A 14,586-nucleotide genomic window follows, 5' to 3' on the forward strand; every position below is an offset into this window, starting at 1 on the left:
GCCAGGAGAAATCTGGAATCTACCAAAGTGTGCCAAATTGGGTGGAAAATCAAACTCTTTGTCCTTGACTTTTACCAAAGTGAATTCTTTAAGGGTGGTTTTGGGGTCAACCTTCATTGACATCCCAGCTTTGATAGAAATCAGCAAAAGTAACTGGGAGGTGTAGGCCCGCAAACATAAATACTACAACATTAGAACATAACATTGGTTGGCCTTTGGAAAATTATGACGGAGTTTTAGGGCCACATTAATTTTTTTTTTTTTTGGAAAAAAGTCAAACTATTATGACTTTATTCTCATAATATTACGACTTTATTCTCAAAGTCTTAAAATTATAACTTTATTCTCAAAGTCTTAAAAAAAGAAATTCAATTTGGCCCTAAAACGCCATTGTAGGAAAATAGGATGTCATTTGGGCAATTCCAGAACCCACCTCGATATGCCAACTTTAGTGCAAATCAGTGTTTTTTTTTTTTGACCATTGACCCCCTACGACCTTGGCCTCTGCCAGCTCAAACTGTTTAGAGCTAATTCTGGGATCAACCTTCATCCACATGCCAACTGGTGGCAAACAACCAAAGGACCTGGGAGTTACTAGGGGAACAAAGACATTTATCAGATTACAGCATATAATTCCTTTTTATGTCATTCCAAAAATTATGTTTAGCTGTTGGTGTAGATTGTGGTTCACTCAACATCCTACCTTTCTAATGTTAGTATTTTGAACTGAGAAAATTAGTTCAGATTTTATTCCTTTATTAGTTCCAGCTTCCTGTCAGATCTAAAAATCCAGTGTGCAGCTTTAGAAAGGATGAGAATGAGGACGATCCGGTTCCTCCATCATGTTTATAACAAGCATAAACTTGTTGTTTTAACGGTATTTTGGAAATTAGCCCTCTCTGGACTATTGCATTACTTTATTTGTTGCAAAACCAAAACAATAAAAATGGCTATCACTCAATTATAATATAGCGGTCAGAGTCCTTACACATACAACAACAAAAACACTATGATATTTTCATACTTAGCCAGTGTAGTTAAATTATGTATTTTCTCATAGTCACTATTGGTTTCCTTGAGCTACTAAAAGACATAAATGATGCCAATGGCACCAGCAGTCAAATATTAAAGGTTTCATCCATGATATCTGAAAATATAGTGTCACAAGATAACATATCTTTGTACCCAAGGCCACAGGGGGTTCAAACACCTGGTTACCCCTACTTGAGACCGAGGCTTTACCAGATCAGCTAAAGGGTAATTCCCTGTTAGTCAAGCCAGTGAGAACATCCTTTCAATTTGGACTTCACGTTGTTACAATTGTTACCTCAATAATTGCACCTGGTGTGTAAATAATATGAACTAATGTGCCCTCAAAGTATTGGAGTATTTTCTTTCACCCAAACATCAAATCTTGGCTTGCATATCAGATGTGCCTTCTGGAAAATTGTAGCTGAACTTTCAGGTCTTCTTTTCAAGAAAATTCTCCTCTATAGCACTTCACTATGAAACTGTATAACTGGTGATGCAGAACATGCACTATGCACAATTTCTCCAATCACAGCCAGATAAGTCTATAACTTCTGGTTTGTCTTGGTGGCTTTCCTCACTCTTCTGCTTCTAGCACTATAACTCAGTTTTTGAGAACTGTCTACTCCACACAGATTTACCATAGAGTGCCATACTGTTTGTATTTCTTCATAATTGATGTAAATAAAGTCCACGACATATTCAGTGACTTGGAAAGGTTCATGTGTCCATCCCCTGACTTTTCTGAAGAAAACTGGCAAAACTGTTTATTTACAGGAATTATACCAAAGCATTCCATTACTTATGCAACCCATCATCTTGGCTTGGCCACTGTATACTATACGTGTCATGATTCACAGGTAGTCAGGGCTCAGCAGGTGGTAGGGAGCAAAATGCAGACACACAGGCAGGTGGTGGATTAAGAAAAAGCCTTTATCAATAAATCAGGCAGGGTCTGGTACACAGAATGGCAGTCAGCGTTGCGGAGGTACAAGCAGGTGATAAGCAGAGGCGTTGTCAAAAACAGGCAGGGTTCCATACCACAGCAAACAATGTAACAAGGGCAAAAACAAAATCCAGATCCAGAATACAAGTGAGGTCGAGAAAAACGTGAGAGTAAAAAACTGTGACTAGAGGGCCAGGACGAAGATAACAAAATCAACGAGCAAGCAAAGGAAAAGGGAACATGCAGGGCTTAAATACACTGAGTTAATTAGGAAGTGATATGGAGCAGGTGTGGTGTGCAGGCAGGAGGAGGGCATGGACTAACAGAGGAGAGGCTGTGAGAGGCGGACAAGGAGGTGACAAACAAAACTGGGTGTGGCCAACAGAGCTGAGAAGGTGATGGGCAAGAGTGGAGTGATCTGAGGACGTGACTGTGATCAAATGAAACTGGATGTGAAAATATGAGAACAGAGACAAAGGAGTGCAGTGACAAGATGGACATGACAAATGATACTAAAATATCCAAGACGGCATAGAGACTAAACATGAACAGAATCAGGTTGGACAACAAGAAAATCAAAAGCTAAAACTAGAGCTGACATGAATAATATAACTGAAGACAAATGTGGTAAACCTGACAATAAACTTAGTGACACAAGCAATCAAAAACAGTGGATCAAAACTAAACTGAACAGAACTCAACATGTGACTGAAGTGTGGTGAACAGAAAACACGCAGCTGTGATAAAAGCAGTGATGAACAAAAATCAAAGATGGTGGTTCAAAGACAAAACTAAACCAGAATGGAACTCAAGATGTGGCTATGGTGTGATGAACAGAAAACAAGCAGCTGTGACAAAAGCAAAATAACCAGATTGTCAAAAAAGCAGACATAAGGAAATCAATAAAGGGACTGACAACAAACATAATGGGTGAGGACCGAGCAGAGGCAAGACCTGACATATGACCATATATAAGATTCTTAGCCACTGTTGCTAGAAGCAACCATATTCTTTTAGCCACATGACATTTCTCTTTGTCTAGGACAGGAGTGGCCAAGTTCGGTCCTCGAGAGCCACATTCCTGACACTCTTAGTTGTCTCCCTGCTCCAACACACCTGAATCCAATGAAAGGCTCATTAAAAGTCTGCTAAAGAGTCTTTCATTGGATTCAGGTGTGTTGGAGCAGGGAGACAACTAAGAGTGTCAGGAATACGGCTCTCGAGGACCAAGCTCGGCCCCCCCGGTCTAGGAGGCTAATAGACCCCAGACATGAACTATCTTGACGTCATACAGTCTGCAACGAAATAAGTCTATGCAAATGTACTATATTTCTTCTTCTTTCCCCCATATATTCCTGTCAGATTTGGATTTTTGTTTTGTGTTTTGCCTGGCTTGCTTTGTTTAGTTATTTTGTTTGATTGGTTTTGTTATGCGTTAGTTCTCTTGCTGGTCTCTTTCCTGCTTGGGTTTTCTCTGTCCCTATCTCTCTTGTCTTTCTGTTGGTGGTGGGCGTTTCCCTGTGTCTGGCCACACCCTTGTTCTGGTGCTTTCTCCAGACACCTGTTTCTAATCTGCAGCTCATCACCTGGGTGTATTTAAGGTTCCCTGTTTGCACCAATCCTTCGCCAGATCGATGCTTCCAGTGCTGTTCCTTGTGTTTCATCATTCTGCTAGCCTCCTTGTGTGTGTGACCACCTGCCTGTTAACCATGCCTAAGCCTGATGTTAGTTGTACTTTTCCTCGTGTTGGACTGCCTTTTTGTCTACCGGACCCAGCTTACTGTTTCAATAAACTGTTTTTACATACAGAGCTACTTGTCAGAGTCCTGCATTTGTGTCTAACCATTTCTGACCACCAAGCCTGATATGTCCCAATTTTTTTCTGATTAGGGATTGTGAAATTTCACTTTTTAATTTTTTTAAAATCTGTTCAAATAAATTTGAAATTGAATTATGGTGAAAGTTACTTTAATACTGTGTTTAACACCTATGTGCTTAACCGGTCTTTTAATACCGGTTACGTCAGTGTATGAAGAGTCATCACTGATCACCATGCATGAGCTATGCACATAAAGTACAGCTATGTCAACTGCCCAATGCACCTCACATGCAAATTTCTGAATAAATGATGTACCAAGCTCCTTTGCCTGCATTATTTATTATGGTAAGCTAACAACTGGCTTTTAGTGATGATTTATATTATGAATAATTGCCATATTTAGTTTGTCCATTTAATGATGGCCTCTGAAAGCAGAGAGACTATGTACTGTACTGGGTGTAATTCTACATGGTTATTGTGAGGTTTTTGCTAAACCTCTTGAATTAAAGGTACAAAATATACGCTATAAGCACATGTCGATGTTTTTGTTTCAACTCTATTATGGTGATGCACAGAGGAAATGTACAAAAATTGTGCTACTGACCATCTCTATCTATGGACCTAACTGAAGTGTGTTCTGTCAATACATTCATTTCCTATAGATTCCATGTAGTAAGGTGACCTTCCCCATAGAGACTGGTAGAAGAGATCGTTACTCCCTTAGTCACAGTCAATCTTCAAGTCTCAAGTCAGCTTGCAAACAATTGTCCGACATTATGACTTGACTTGGGACTTGCTGATTCATGACTTGATGGTGGCTTCGTCCTACCTCTGCCCTTAGTGCACAAAACACCCCCTACATTGCATGGAGGTCTGAGATGGTACCAAAGGAATGGGAAATTGGGGTGGTGGTCCCCATGTTTTAAAAATGGGACCAGAGAGTGTGTTCCAACTACAGGAGCATCACACTACTCAGCCTCCCTGATGAAGTATTCTCCAGGGTGCTGGACAGGAGGATTCGGTCAATAGTCGAACCTCAGATTGAAGAGGAACAATGAGGGTTCCATCCTGGCCATGGAGCAACTGACCAGCTCTTCATTCTCATAAGGTTCCTGGAGGGGGCCTGGGAGTATGCCCATCCAGTCTATATGTTTTTGATGAACTTGGAGAAGGTGTATGATTGAGTACCCTGGGAGATACTGTGGGAGTATGGAGTGAGGAGGTTCCTTCTCAGGGCCATCCAATCTCTGTACTCACAAAGCGAGAGCTGTGTTTGGGTCCTCGGCAGTAAATCTGACTCGTTTATGGTGGATGGCGGCTGCGCCTTGTCACCAAAACATTTCTCCACAGCATCAAAAGATATTGTAGTGACAGATACCAGGGCCCTTGGGTTTTTAGCATATTACAGTTATACAACCACACTGTATATTATGAATAAGTTTCCTTGGCACATGTATTAACTTAATAATGGGAGTTACTGCACCAGCCAAGCTATTTAGTTGGCATGGCCCAGTTCAGTTGACTGTCATTGGTTGCAACAGCCAAACTGAATTGTTATATTATATAATCTGAACTAAAAAAAAAAGCTCTACAAACTTAGTAAGGCAGACAATACTGGATAGTACAGATATACAACCTTCAGACACGGCAGCTTAATTTCTGACTGAATGGCAGCTGTTAGAAATTCCTAGCCAACAAGCCTAACCCAGTCACTACTGTGCTACCTTACAGTGTATGTTGGCAAACATATCATGCATTTTTAAGCTAAAAATGTATAAAAAGCATACACCAGACCTGAAAATGTCCTTTTGTGCATAGTGCAAATATTTCTTGCATATACAAACTTCAGTATTGATTGATTAAGGCACATTTTGTTATTACATATAAATTTACATGAGTCCTGAAATAAAAAAATTGTCTCTACTTATTGACTCGTATTCATGCTATAAACTCTCTAACCACTTTTGTTTAATCATAATTTTGTGCTGTGGCTGTCTTATTATTTACTTTGACATCCCGATTATAAAGGGAGAGAAAAATCTCTCACCAACAGATCTGTGTTTTCCAAATATTTCTTCCAGAACGGCCTGATTTTCCTCTGGCCTCCAATGTCCCAAACGTTGAGTTTCATGCCATGAGAAACAACACTCTTTATGTTGAAGCCCTGAAGGAACACACAAAGCCACAGTTAGAAATTTATATAATGAACATACTCTTTACAGAACCAAACAGATATAAACAAACTGATCATTAGTCAGTGGGTAAATTGTAACTTCAGTAACAAGGCTCTTTCTGTTTCAGGCTGCATAGCAACTTGATCCTGACAGCTGAGGACACAAATCCGACGATAAGACTGTGTAGATAGGTATTTGTGTTTTGTGCCAAGCCTTATTTAACTTTGTGGTGACTGTTGCCATCTAATGTTAGATGTTAATCCTGTGCTGCCTAATACGCAGAACCTGATAATATACAAGAATATATGGAACGCATGATATAGAGAGACTTGGGATCTGTTCTAGAGATTAAAAAGAGTCCATCAATGTGTGAAAACATCCTTCAGTGACCACCTGAGTCCTGAGATTTAAATTTACGTAATTGTTAGGCTTTAAATAAGCAAAGAAACCAAAGACAACAAGTGGGGGGAACACAAGATTCAACCAGAGAGATGTCAGAAGCCTGGAAACTGGTTTTGGTATTGGTAGAGTAAGTTTAAATGACATCCCCCATAGGAGGATGGAGGAGGCCTTTGAGAGGAAGAGGGCCAAGTATGACGAGTTGGCAAGCGAATGCCGAAGCAGGGGATGGAGGACTCGATGCAACCCCATTGAGATCAGCTGCAGAAGATTCATTGGCCAGTCACTCATCAGAGCACTCAAGATGTTGGGAGTGAAGGGACTGAATTGGAGAAGAACCATTAATAACATCACTGATGTGGCAGAAAAGGAATCAAGATGGCTGTGGATCAAACAGGGTGATCCGTGGACCGTTAATCTACTCAGACACAAGCCGGGTCCTGATCATCCCCGGCTGGGTCACCTGGGCGAGGGTGTATGATGTTGAGAGACCCGAAACACCCAATGACCCCAGGGTACATCACTGAAGATGTGTCTGAGTTCCACCAAAAGTGTTTGTGACAACCAAATGCAGGTAATTTTTTTTTAAATTACAAAGAATTACAATTACCTCAATCTAGTCTGTTTTAAAAAGTCATTTGAATGGGCAATAACGATTAACTGGCTATTTACTGAGGCTTTACTTTACATATTTTCAAGAAATAGTATTTATTTGACCAGAAATTCTTGGAGCTTGAGGTATTTAATAACTGATTACAACTGTAGATGTAGCACTAACAAGCTTTGATTATTCTTAATGCTTTAAGGTCATCCATCAGAAAGTCAAAGGTAATCGCATGCTTATTTTTCTAGAGTACCTACACTGGGTCGGTTTATTGGACCAAAACGTTATGTTTTATCATGAAGGTTATAAACAAAGTACACAATTTAAAGAACGAGAAAAACTGGCACCCATTTTTGTGAAAGTGTTCCCTGTTTGCAGAAGTCAACTGTTCCAGTCTCTGCACACCTTATCTCGTCAGATCTCCTGTCAGAAGTTAAGCAGAGTCTGACCTGGTTTGTACTTGGCTGGGAGACTGCATAGCAACACTAGCAATTGTGCATGTATTTCTCTACATTAAACTATAGTTGTGTCCGGCATAAATTTGTGGCAAGTCTCGATGCGGACCTGTAACAGATCTGATGTTGCATACTCAAGGAGCAGAAATGGAGTTATCATGCTTTTTTAATTGACCAGTACCTTAGCAGAATGTGAACTCTACACATTTAAACATGATCAATTTCTTTACATTTAAACAAACATCCACAGTTATTACCTTATGGACCATTTGTCTACATTACAGGGGACATTTCTGACAAATTTACCTTTGTATTCAAAAATAGTACCCCTATTTCCTCTGAATGATGGTTACAAGAATGTTTAATCCAATTTGAAGATTTAAGATAACCTTTGAATTACTATGGGTCTGGTTTAGTGGAAATGTTTAGGATGACCCCACCTGTGTAGGTGTGATGGTATTCACATCTTCCGAGGCGAGGCTCTTCAACAGGGTAGTCTTGCCGGCATTGTCCAAGCCAAGGAGGACTATCCTCACCTCCTGCTCTTTGGATCCCTTCAGTTTCTCAATGACTGAGAGTAAGCCCTGCATCGTGAAACAAAGGCATCTTGGTACCACAAAAGATGGAATAATCAACTGGTACTGGAGGTCAAACCACTGGACATCGTTCTTTATGGATGTTCTGACAGGCCGTGTATTTTGAGATATGAACCGTTGCAGTATTTCATCTCAGAATTTATTACAAAGTTGCACATTTTTCTAAGATGCAGTGCCACTCTGATATAATCTTACACATTGAGAGTACCATCGTTGGCATGCAAAACAATCTGAAATCTGATTTAAAAAAAAAAAAAAAAATTCAAACATTCTCATTGTGGACTGCTTTGCTTTTCCAGGAATCTCCACCATTTTCAGCTCTGTGTCTACAGTTCACACCTTTATCCTGTAAGAACTAATCTCTTACTTAATTTAGAGCCCCATTCATGTAATTGTGCACTGCTGAATTAGTTTGAAGGATGGTTGCACAACTGTAAATACACGGCCAACCAGACTGATGAATATAGGTCACTACAGCATTAAATATTTGATTTCTGGATAATACATTGAGAGCTATACGACTACTTTAAAAAAAGCCGTAATAACCTGTGAGTGATTTGTTGCATGATACAGGTTCACATTTGGTCCAGCTCAGGTCACGTACCTTTTGAGCTTCTCCCATGGTGGCGTCTGTCCCGCAGCTCGTCTGGCTGCAGCTACATTTTCCAGTGAAGCTCACACAGGTGCCTTAATAATCCAGGCCACTTGGGTGGAATCTTCAATAAGGGTCCGGTGACCTCCTCCTTTTGTGTCCCACTTCAACAGACTTGGGTGTGTTAAATGCTATGTGAAAATGTGATAGAAATGTCTAGCTGGTCACCGGCTGCTCCTCACTGTAGCTGTTAGATTCTGTCACAGTTAGCAAGCAGAAAAAGAGGGCGGTGGAGAGGACTTGGATTAGGAGGCCAGAATTAGCCTTAGTTGCCCATGCAAAGGCCATCCCATCCACCCTCCCCCATCTTCTATCCATTCCTCTGTTTCCACATCGCAGTGGCTTTACCTGGATTATCCCTCAACCACCTGCTGTAGCAGGAAATGGAATAAACAGTCCTTCCTTAAACACTCTGAAAGAAAGTAAGTGCCATGTGTTACCAATATGGTGGATTGGAAAAGGTTTAATGTTACCAAACCCTGACAGGACTCTACAGCTGAACACATGGGTGTGAGTGGATTATATCATGCTGAACCAGGGAATCTGTATCTGCGTTCATAAATCAGGCCTAAATCCCACATAGCTCTCTTCAAGAAAAGTGAATTACATTATCGCCTCTTACAAGCAAAACAGCACTTATACCTGCTGCATGTGGGTCATTAGAGGGATTATGTTTGCAACCCCTGTTTTATGTGACGATTAAAACATTAGCAGGTTTTACCCAAGCAGGAAGCGTTGATGGGTTCAGATGAAGTGCACCCGGAAGAAGAAAAAGTTGCAGTTAAATGACTGGCCTCTTGAGACTGAATCCAAAAACAAGCAGGTTCCCATTCAAGTCCATGTCAAAATGTTCAACTTTAGAGGAGAAATAAACAAGTCTGGTACAAAAAACAGTTTTGGCCTCTATATGTAGTTTTCTCCTCCATGACAACTGTCGGTGGGGAGGGGGGTGGGAGTATTTTTGTAACATCTTAGTTTAAGACTTTATAATCCATAAAGTTACAGTAGTGTTCAGAATACTAGTAGTGCTATGTGACTAAAAAGATTAATCCAGGTTTTGAGTATATTTCTTATTGTTACATGGAAAACAAGGTACCAGTAGATTCAGTAGATTCTTACAAATCCAACAAGACCATGCATTCATGATATGCACACTCTTAAGGCTATGAAATTGGGCTGTTAGTAAAAAAAAAGTAGAAAAGGGGGTGTTCACAATAATAGTAGTGTGGCATTCAGTGAGTTCGTCAATTTTGTGGAACAAATAGGTGTGAATCAGGTGTCCCCTACGTAAGGATGAAGCCAGCACCTGTTGAACATGCTTTTCTCTTTGAAAGCCTGAGGAAAATGGGACGTTCAAGACATTGTTCAGAAGAACAGCATAGTTTTATTAAAAAGTTGATTGGAGAGGGGAAAACTTATACGCAGGTGCGAAAAATTATAGGCTGTTCATCTACAATGATCTCCAGTGCTTTAAAATCGACAAAAAACCAGAGATGCGTGGAAGAAAATGGAAAACAACCGTCAAAATGGATAGAAGAATAACCAGAATGGCAAAGGCTCACCCATTGATCAGCTCCAGGATGATCAAAGACAGTCTGGAGTTACTTGTAAGTGCTGTGATAGTTAGAAGACGCCTGTGTGAAGATAATTTATTTGTAAGAATCTTTCGCAAAGTCCCTCTGTTAAATAAAAGACATGTGCAGAAGAGGTTACAATTTGCTAAAGAACACATCAACTGGCCTAAAGAGAAATGGAGGAATATTTTGTGGACTGATGAGAGTAAAATTGTTCTTTTTGGGTCCAAGGGCTGCAGACAATTTGTGAGACGACCCCCAAACTCTGAATTCAAGCCACAGTTCACAGTGAAGACAGTGAAGCATGGTGGTGCAAGCATCATAATATGGGCATGTTTCTCCTACTGTGGTGTTTGGTCTATATATCGCATACGAGGTATCATGGATCAGTTTGGATATGTCAAAATACTTGAAGAGGTCATGTTACCTTATGCTGAAGAGGACATGCCCTTGAAATGGGTGTTTCAACAATACAATGACCCCAAGCACACTAGTAACTGAGCAAAATCATGCTTCCAAACAAAGAAAATTAATGCCTCGCAGATGTGTAGAAATCATGAAAAACTGTGGTTATACAACTAAATCTAGTTTAGTTTTCACAGGATTGCTAAAAAAGCAGTTTGAACATAATAGTTTTGAGTTTGTAGCTTCAACAGCAGATACTACTATTATTGTGAACACCCCCTTTTCTACTTTTTTTTTTTTTTTTACTAATAGCTCAATTTCATAGCCTTAGGAGTGTGCATATCATGAATGCTTGGTCTTGTTGGATTTGTGAGAATCTACTGGTACCTTGTTTCCCATGTAACAATAAGAAATATACTCAAAACCTGGATTAATCTTTTTAGTCACATAGCACTACTATTATTCTGAACACTACTGTATGTTTCACCTCATGTGAGAACTCTCCTCATAAAAGATGTAGTTTCTGGCTACAAAAATATTCCACTCTGGGCTGAGAAAACCTCAACTGACCACATACATTAAACTTCAAATACAGAATAAAGACTTTTATTTTGAAATTGTGTGGCATAACAACAAAGTGTCAAAACAAATTACTGTTTTTTTTTTTAACTTTTCATTGTGATGGAGGGATTTTTGTTTAGGTTTCTGTGCGTGTGACTTGACCCAGAGCATTCTGCTGCTCCATCCGTCTCTGCGCCATCCTCTGTTTATGTTTATCTGCAGACAAAAGGTAAACATGATAAAATACAGGGCGAAGACAAATGTGTAATTATATTCCGTACATTTGTATGCAAAAGTTTGGGCACCCCTGATAATTTTCATGATGTTCCTTTATAAATTATTGGTTGTCTGGATCAGAAATTTCAGTTAAATATATCATATAGCAGATGAACACACGGATATTTGAGAAGTGAAATGAAGTTTCTACTATTTACAGAAAGTGTGCAATAATTATTTAAACAAAATTAGGCAGGTGCATAAATTTGGGCACCCTTGTCATTTTATTAATTTGAATACATTTAGCTGTAATTATTGGAACACAAAATTGGTTTGGTAAGGTCACTGACCCTTGACCTCCTTATAGGTGAATCCAGTCATGAGAAAGGGTAGTTAAGGTGGCCATTTGCAAATGTTTCTCCTCTATGCTTCTCTTCTAATGAGTGGCAACATGGGAGCCCCTAAACAACTCTCAAATGACCTGAAAACAAAGACTGTTCAACATCATGGTTTAGTTGAAGGATACAAAAAGCTATCTCAGAGATTTCAGCTGTTGGTTTCCACTGTGAGGAACATAGTGCGGAAATGGGACACTGCAGCCACAGTACTAGTACTAGTACTTTAAGGCCCGAAGTGGCAGGCCAAGAAAAATCTCAGATAAGCTGAAGTGAAAGATGGTGAGAACAGTCATAGTCAACCCACAGACCTGCCCCAAAGACCTCCAACATGATCTTGCTGCAGATGGTGTCGCTGTGCATCGTTCAACTATACAGCGCACTTTGCACAAGGAGATGCTGTATGATGCTATAATGCAGAGGAAGCCTTTTCTGCATACACGCCACAAACAGTCGCTTGAGGTATGCTAAAGCACAGTTGGACAAGCCAGCTTCATTTTGGAATAAGGTGCTGTGGACTGATGAAGCTAAAATTGAGTTATTTGGACATAACAAGAGGCGGTATGCATGGCAGAAAAAGAACACAGCATTCCAAGAAAAATGCTTGCTACCTACAGTAAAATTTGGAGGTGGTTCCATCATGCTGTGTGAACAGTGCAGGTACTGGGAATCTTGTTAAAGTTGAGGGCCACATGGATTCCAGTCAATATCAGCAGATTCGTGAGGACAATGTTCATGAATCAGTGACAAAGTTGAAGTTACGCCAGGGCTGGATCTTTCAACAAGACAACAACCCTAAACACTGCTCAAAATCTACTAAGGCATTCATGCAGAGAAACAAGTACAACGTTCTGGAATGACCATCTCAGTCCCCAGACCTGAATATTATTGAAAATCTGTGGTGTAATTTTAAGCGGGCTGTCCATGCTCGGAAACCAACAAACCTGAGATGTTTTGTAAAGAAGACTGGTCCAAAATACCTTCAACCATAATCCAGACTCTCATTGGAAGCTATAAGAAGCATTTAGAGGCTCTTATTTCTGCAAATTGAGGATGTAGTAAATATTGATGTATTTTTTCTGTTGGGGTGCCCAAATTTATGCATCTGCCCAATTTTGTTTTAAGAGTTAATGTACACTTTCTGTAAACTTCATTTCACTTCTCAAATATCACTGTGTTTGTCTGCTATGATGAACAGAAATTGCTGATTCAAACAACTAATGATTTATAAAAGAAAATCATGGAAATCCTTAGGGTGCCTAACTTTTACATACAACTGTGTGCGTGTGTGTGTGTATGTATATATATATATATATATATATATATATATATATATATATATATATATATATATATATATATATACACTCAACAAAAATATAAACGCAACACTTTTGGTTTTGCTCCCATTTTGTATGAGATGAACTCAAAGATCTAAAACTTTTTCCACATACACAATATCACCATTTCCCTCAAATATTGTTCACAAACCAGTCTAAATCTGTGATAGTGAGCACTTCTCCTTTGCTGAGATAATCCATCCCACCTCACAGGTGTGCCATACCAAGATGCTGATTAGACACCATGATTAGTGCACAGGTGTGCCTTCGACTGTCCACAATAAAAGGCCACTCTGAAAGGTGCAGTTTTATCACACAGCACAATGCCACAGATGTCGCAAGATTTGAGGGAGCATGCAGGAAAGAAGGAAAGAAGAGGAAAGAAGGCTGCATATGTTGGTTGCGTTCCAAGGTGCCTTTGAAATGGGGCAGCTTAGTTACACCATGTATGATGCATGTGACTGCAGCCCCTGAATTGAGAGAGAGCCTGTGAATCCCACTCGAAGAACAATGCACACACACACACACACACACACACACACACACACACACACACACACACACACACACACACACACACACACACACACACACACACACACACACACACACACACACAGTCATGCAAGCTCAACTACAACAGGAGCAATTTTGGGGATTTAGTACGTTGCCCAAGGTACGTTAGTGATTTTCCAGTCTGACTGGGATTTGAGCCAAGGATCCTCCATTCTCAATGTAACACTTGCTCAGCCTGAGCTCTAACCCTTATCTCTTTTCAGCTTGATCTTCATGGCCAGTCCCATGACCACAACTACAACCAGAGCTGAGACACCACAGATGATCAGTAGCAGCACCCTACGGTCTGGGGGATGTCACAGACAGTTACAGATGAAGATGCACATGGGGACAGACACAAGAAAGTGATATCAAGGATCAAAGCATTAAACTTTTTTCTATTTCACAAATTCAGAAAATTCATGTACAATTTAAAAAAAAAGAGTTGTGAAACAAGGGAAGGAAACATCTCCTCACTTTTGACTTTGATGTCCTGTGGCTTAGATTTGTACGTGCCACATGGGCTCTTAACGACGCAGTGGTATTGTCCTTCATGTACGCCATATATGTCAGTGAGAGGCAGTTCGCTGCAGTTATAGTGTTCAATCATTTGGCCGTTGTGATACCACTCAAAGGTCAGAGGAAAAGATGGGATTTCATGGACACATTTCAGAGTGACATCGTCGCCCTCCTCCAAGTTGAGTTTAGGTGTGTTGACAGTCACCTGAAAATCTGATTGGAGAAATATTTCAAAGGACGTGTCATATCAGACAATTAAATTTATTCTATGGTCTGATATAAATGTTTGCACACGCTGCAGTTTACCTTTTCTGCATATCAGGTCATCTTCTGGAGGCAGAGAAGAA

The 14,586-nt window shown here is 40.0% G+C and overlaps 1 protein-coding gene across 1 annotated transcript in view; it reads right to left on the reverse strand.

The window, feature by feature from the left end:
* The window catches only part of arl3l1 (ADP ribosylation factor like GTPase 3, like 1), a 28,614-nt gene extending 19,720 nt beyond the window's left edge, over window positions 1-8,894 (reverse strand). Inside the window, exons 1-3 of the mRNA XM_034182209.1 lie at window positions 8,627-8,894; window positions 7,867-8,010; window positions 5,842-5,958 (exon numbers count right to left, since the gene is read on the reverse strand). Of these exons, the coding sequence (XP_034038100.1) occupies window positions 5,842-5,958; window positions 7,867-8,010; window positions 8,627-8,644 (279 nt within the window). The 5' untranslated portion in view covers window positions 8,645-8,894. The remainder of the gene's footprint in view (window positions 1-5,841; window positions 5,959-7,866; window positions 8,011-8,626) is intronic.
* Window positions 8,895-14,586: the final 5,692 nt, after the last annotated feature.

Source organism: Thalassophryne amazonica, chromosome 11 (assembly GCF_902500255.1).
Source record: "Thalassophryne amazonica chromosome 11, fThaAma1.1, whole genome shotgun sequence".
Classification (NCBI taxonomy): domain Eukaryota; kingdom Metazoa; phylum Chordata; class Actinopteri; order Batrachoidiformes; family Batrachoididae; genus Thalassophryne; species Thalassophryne amazonica.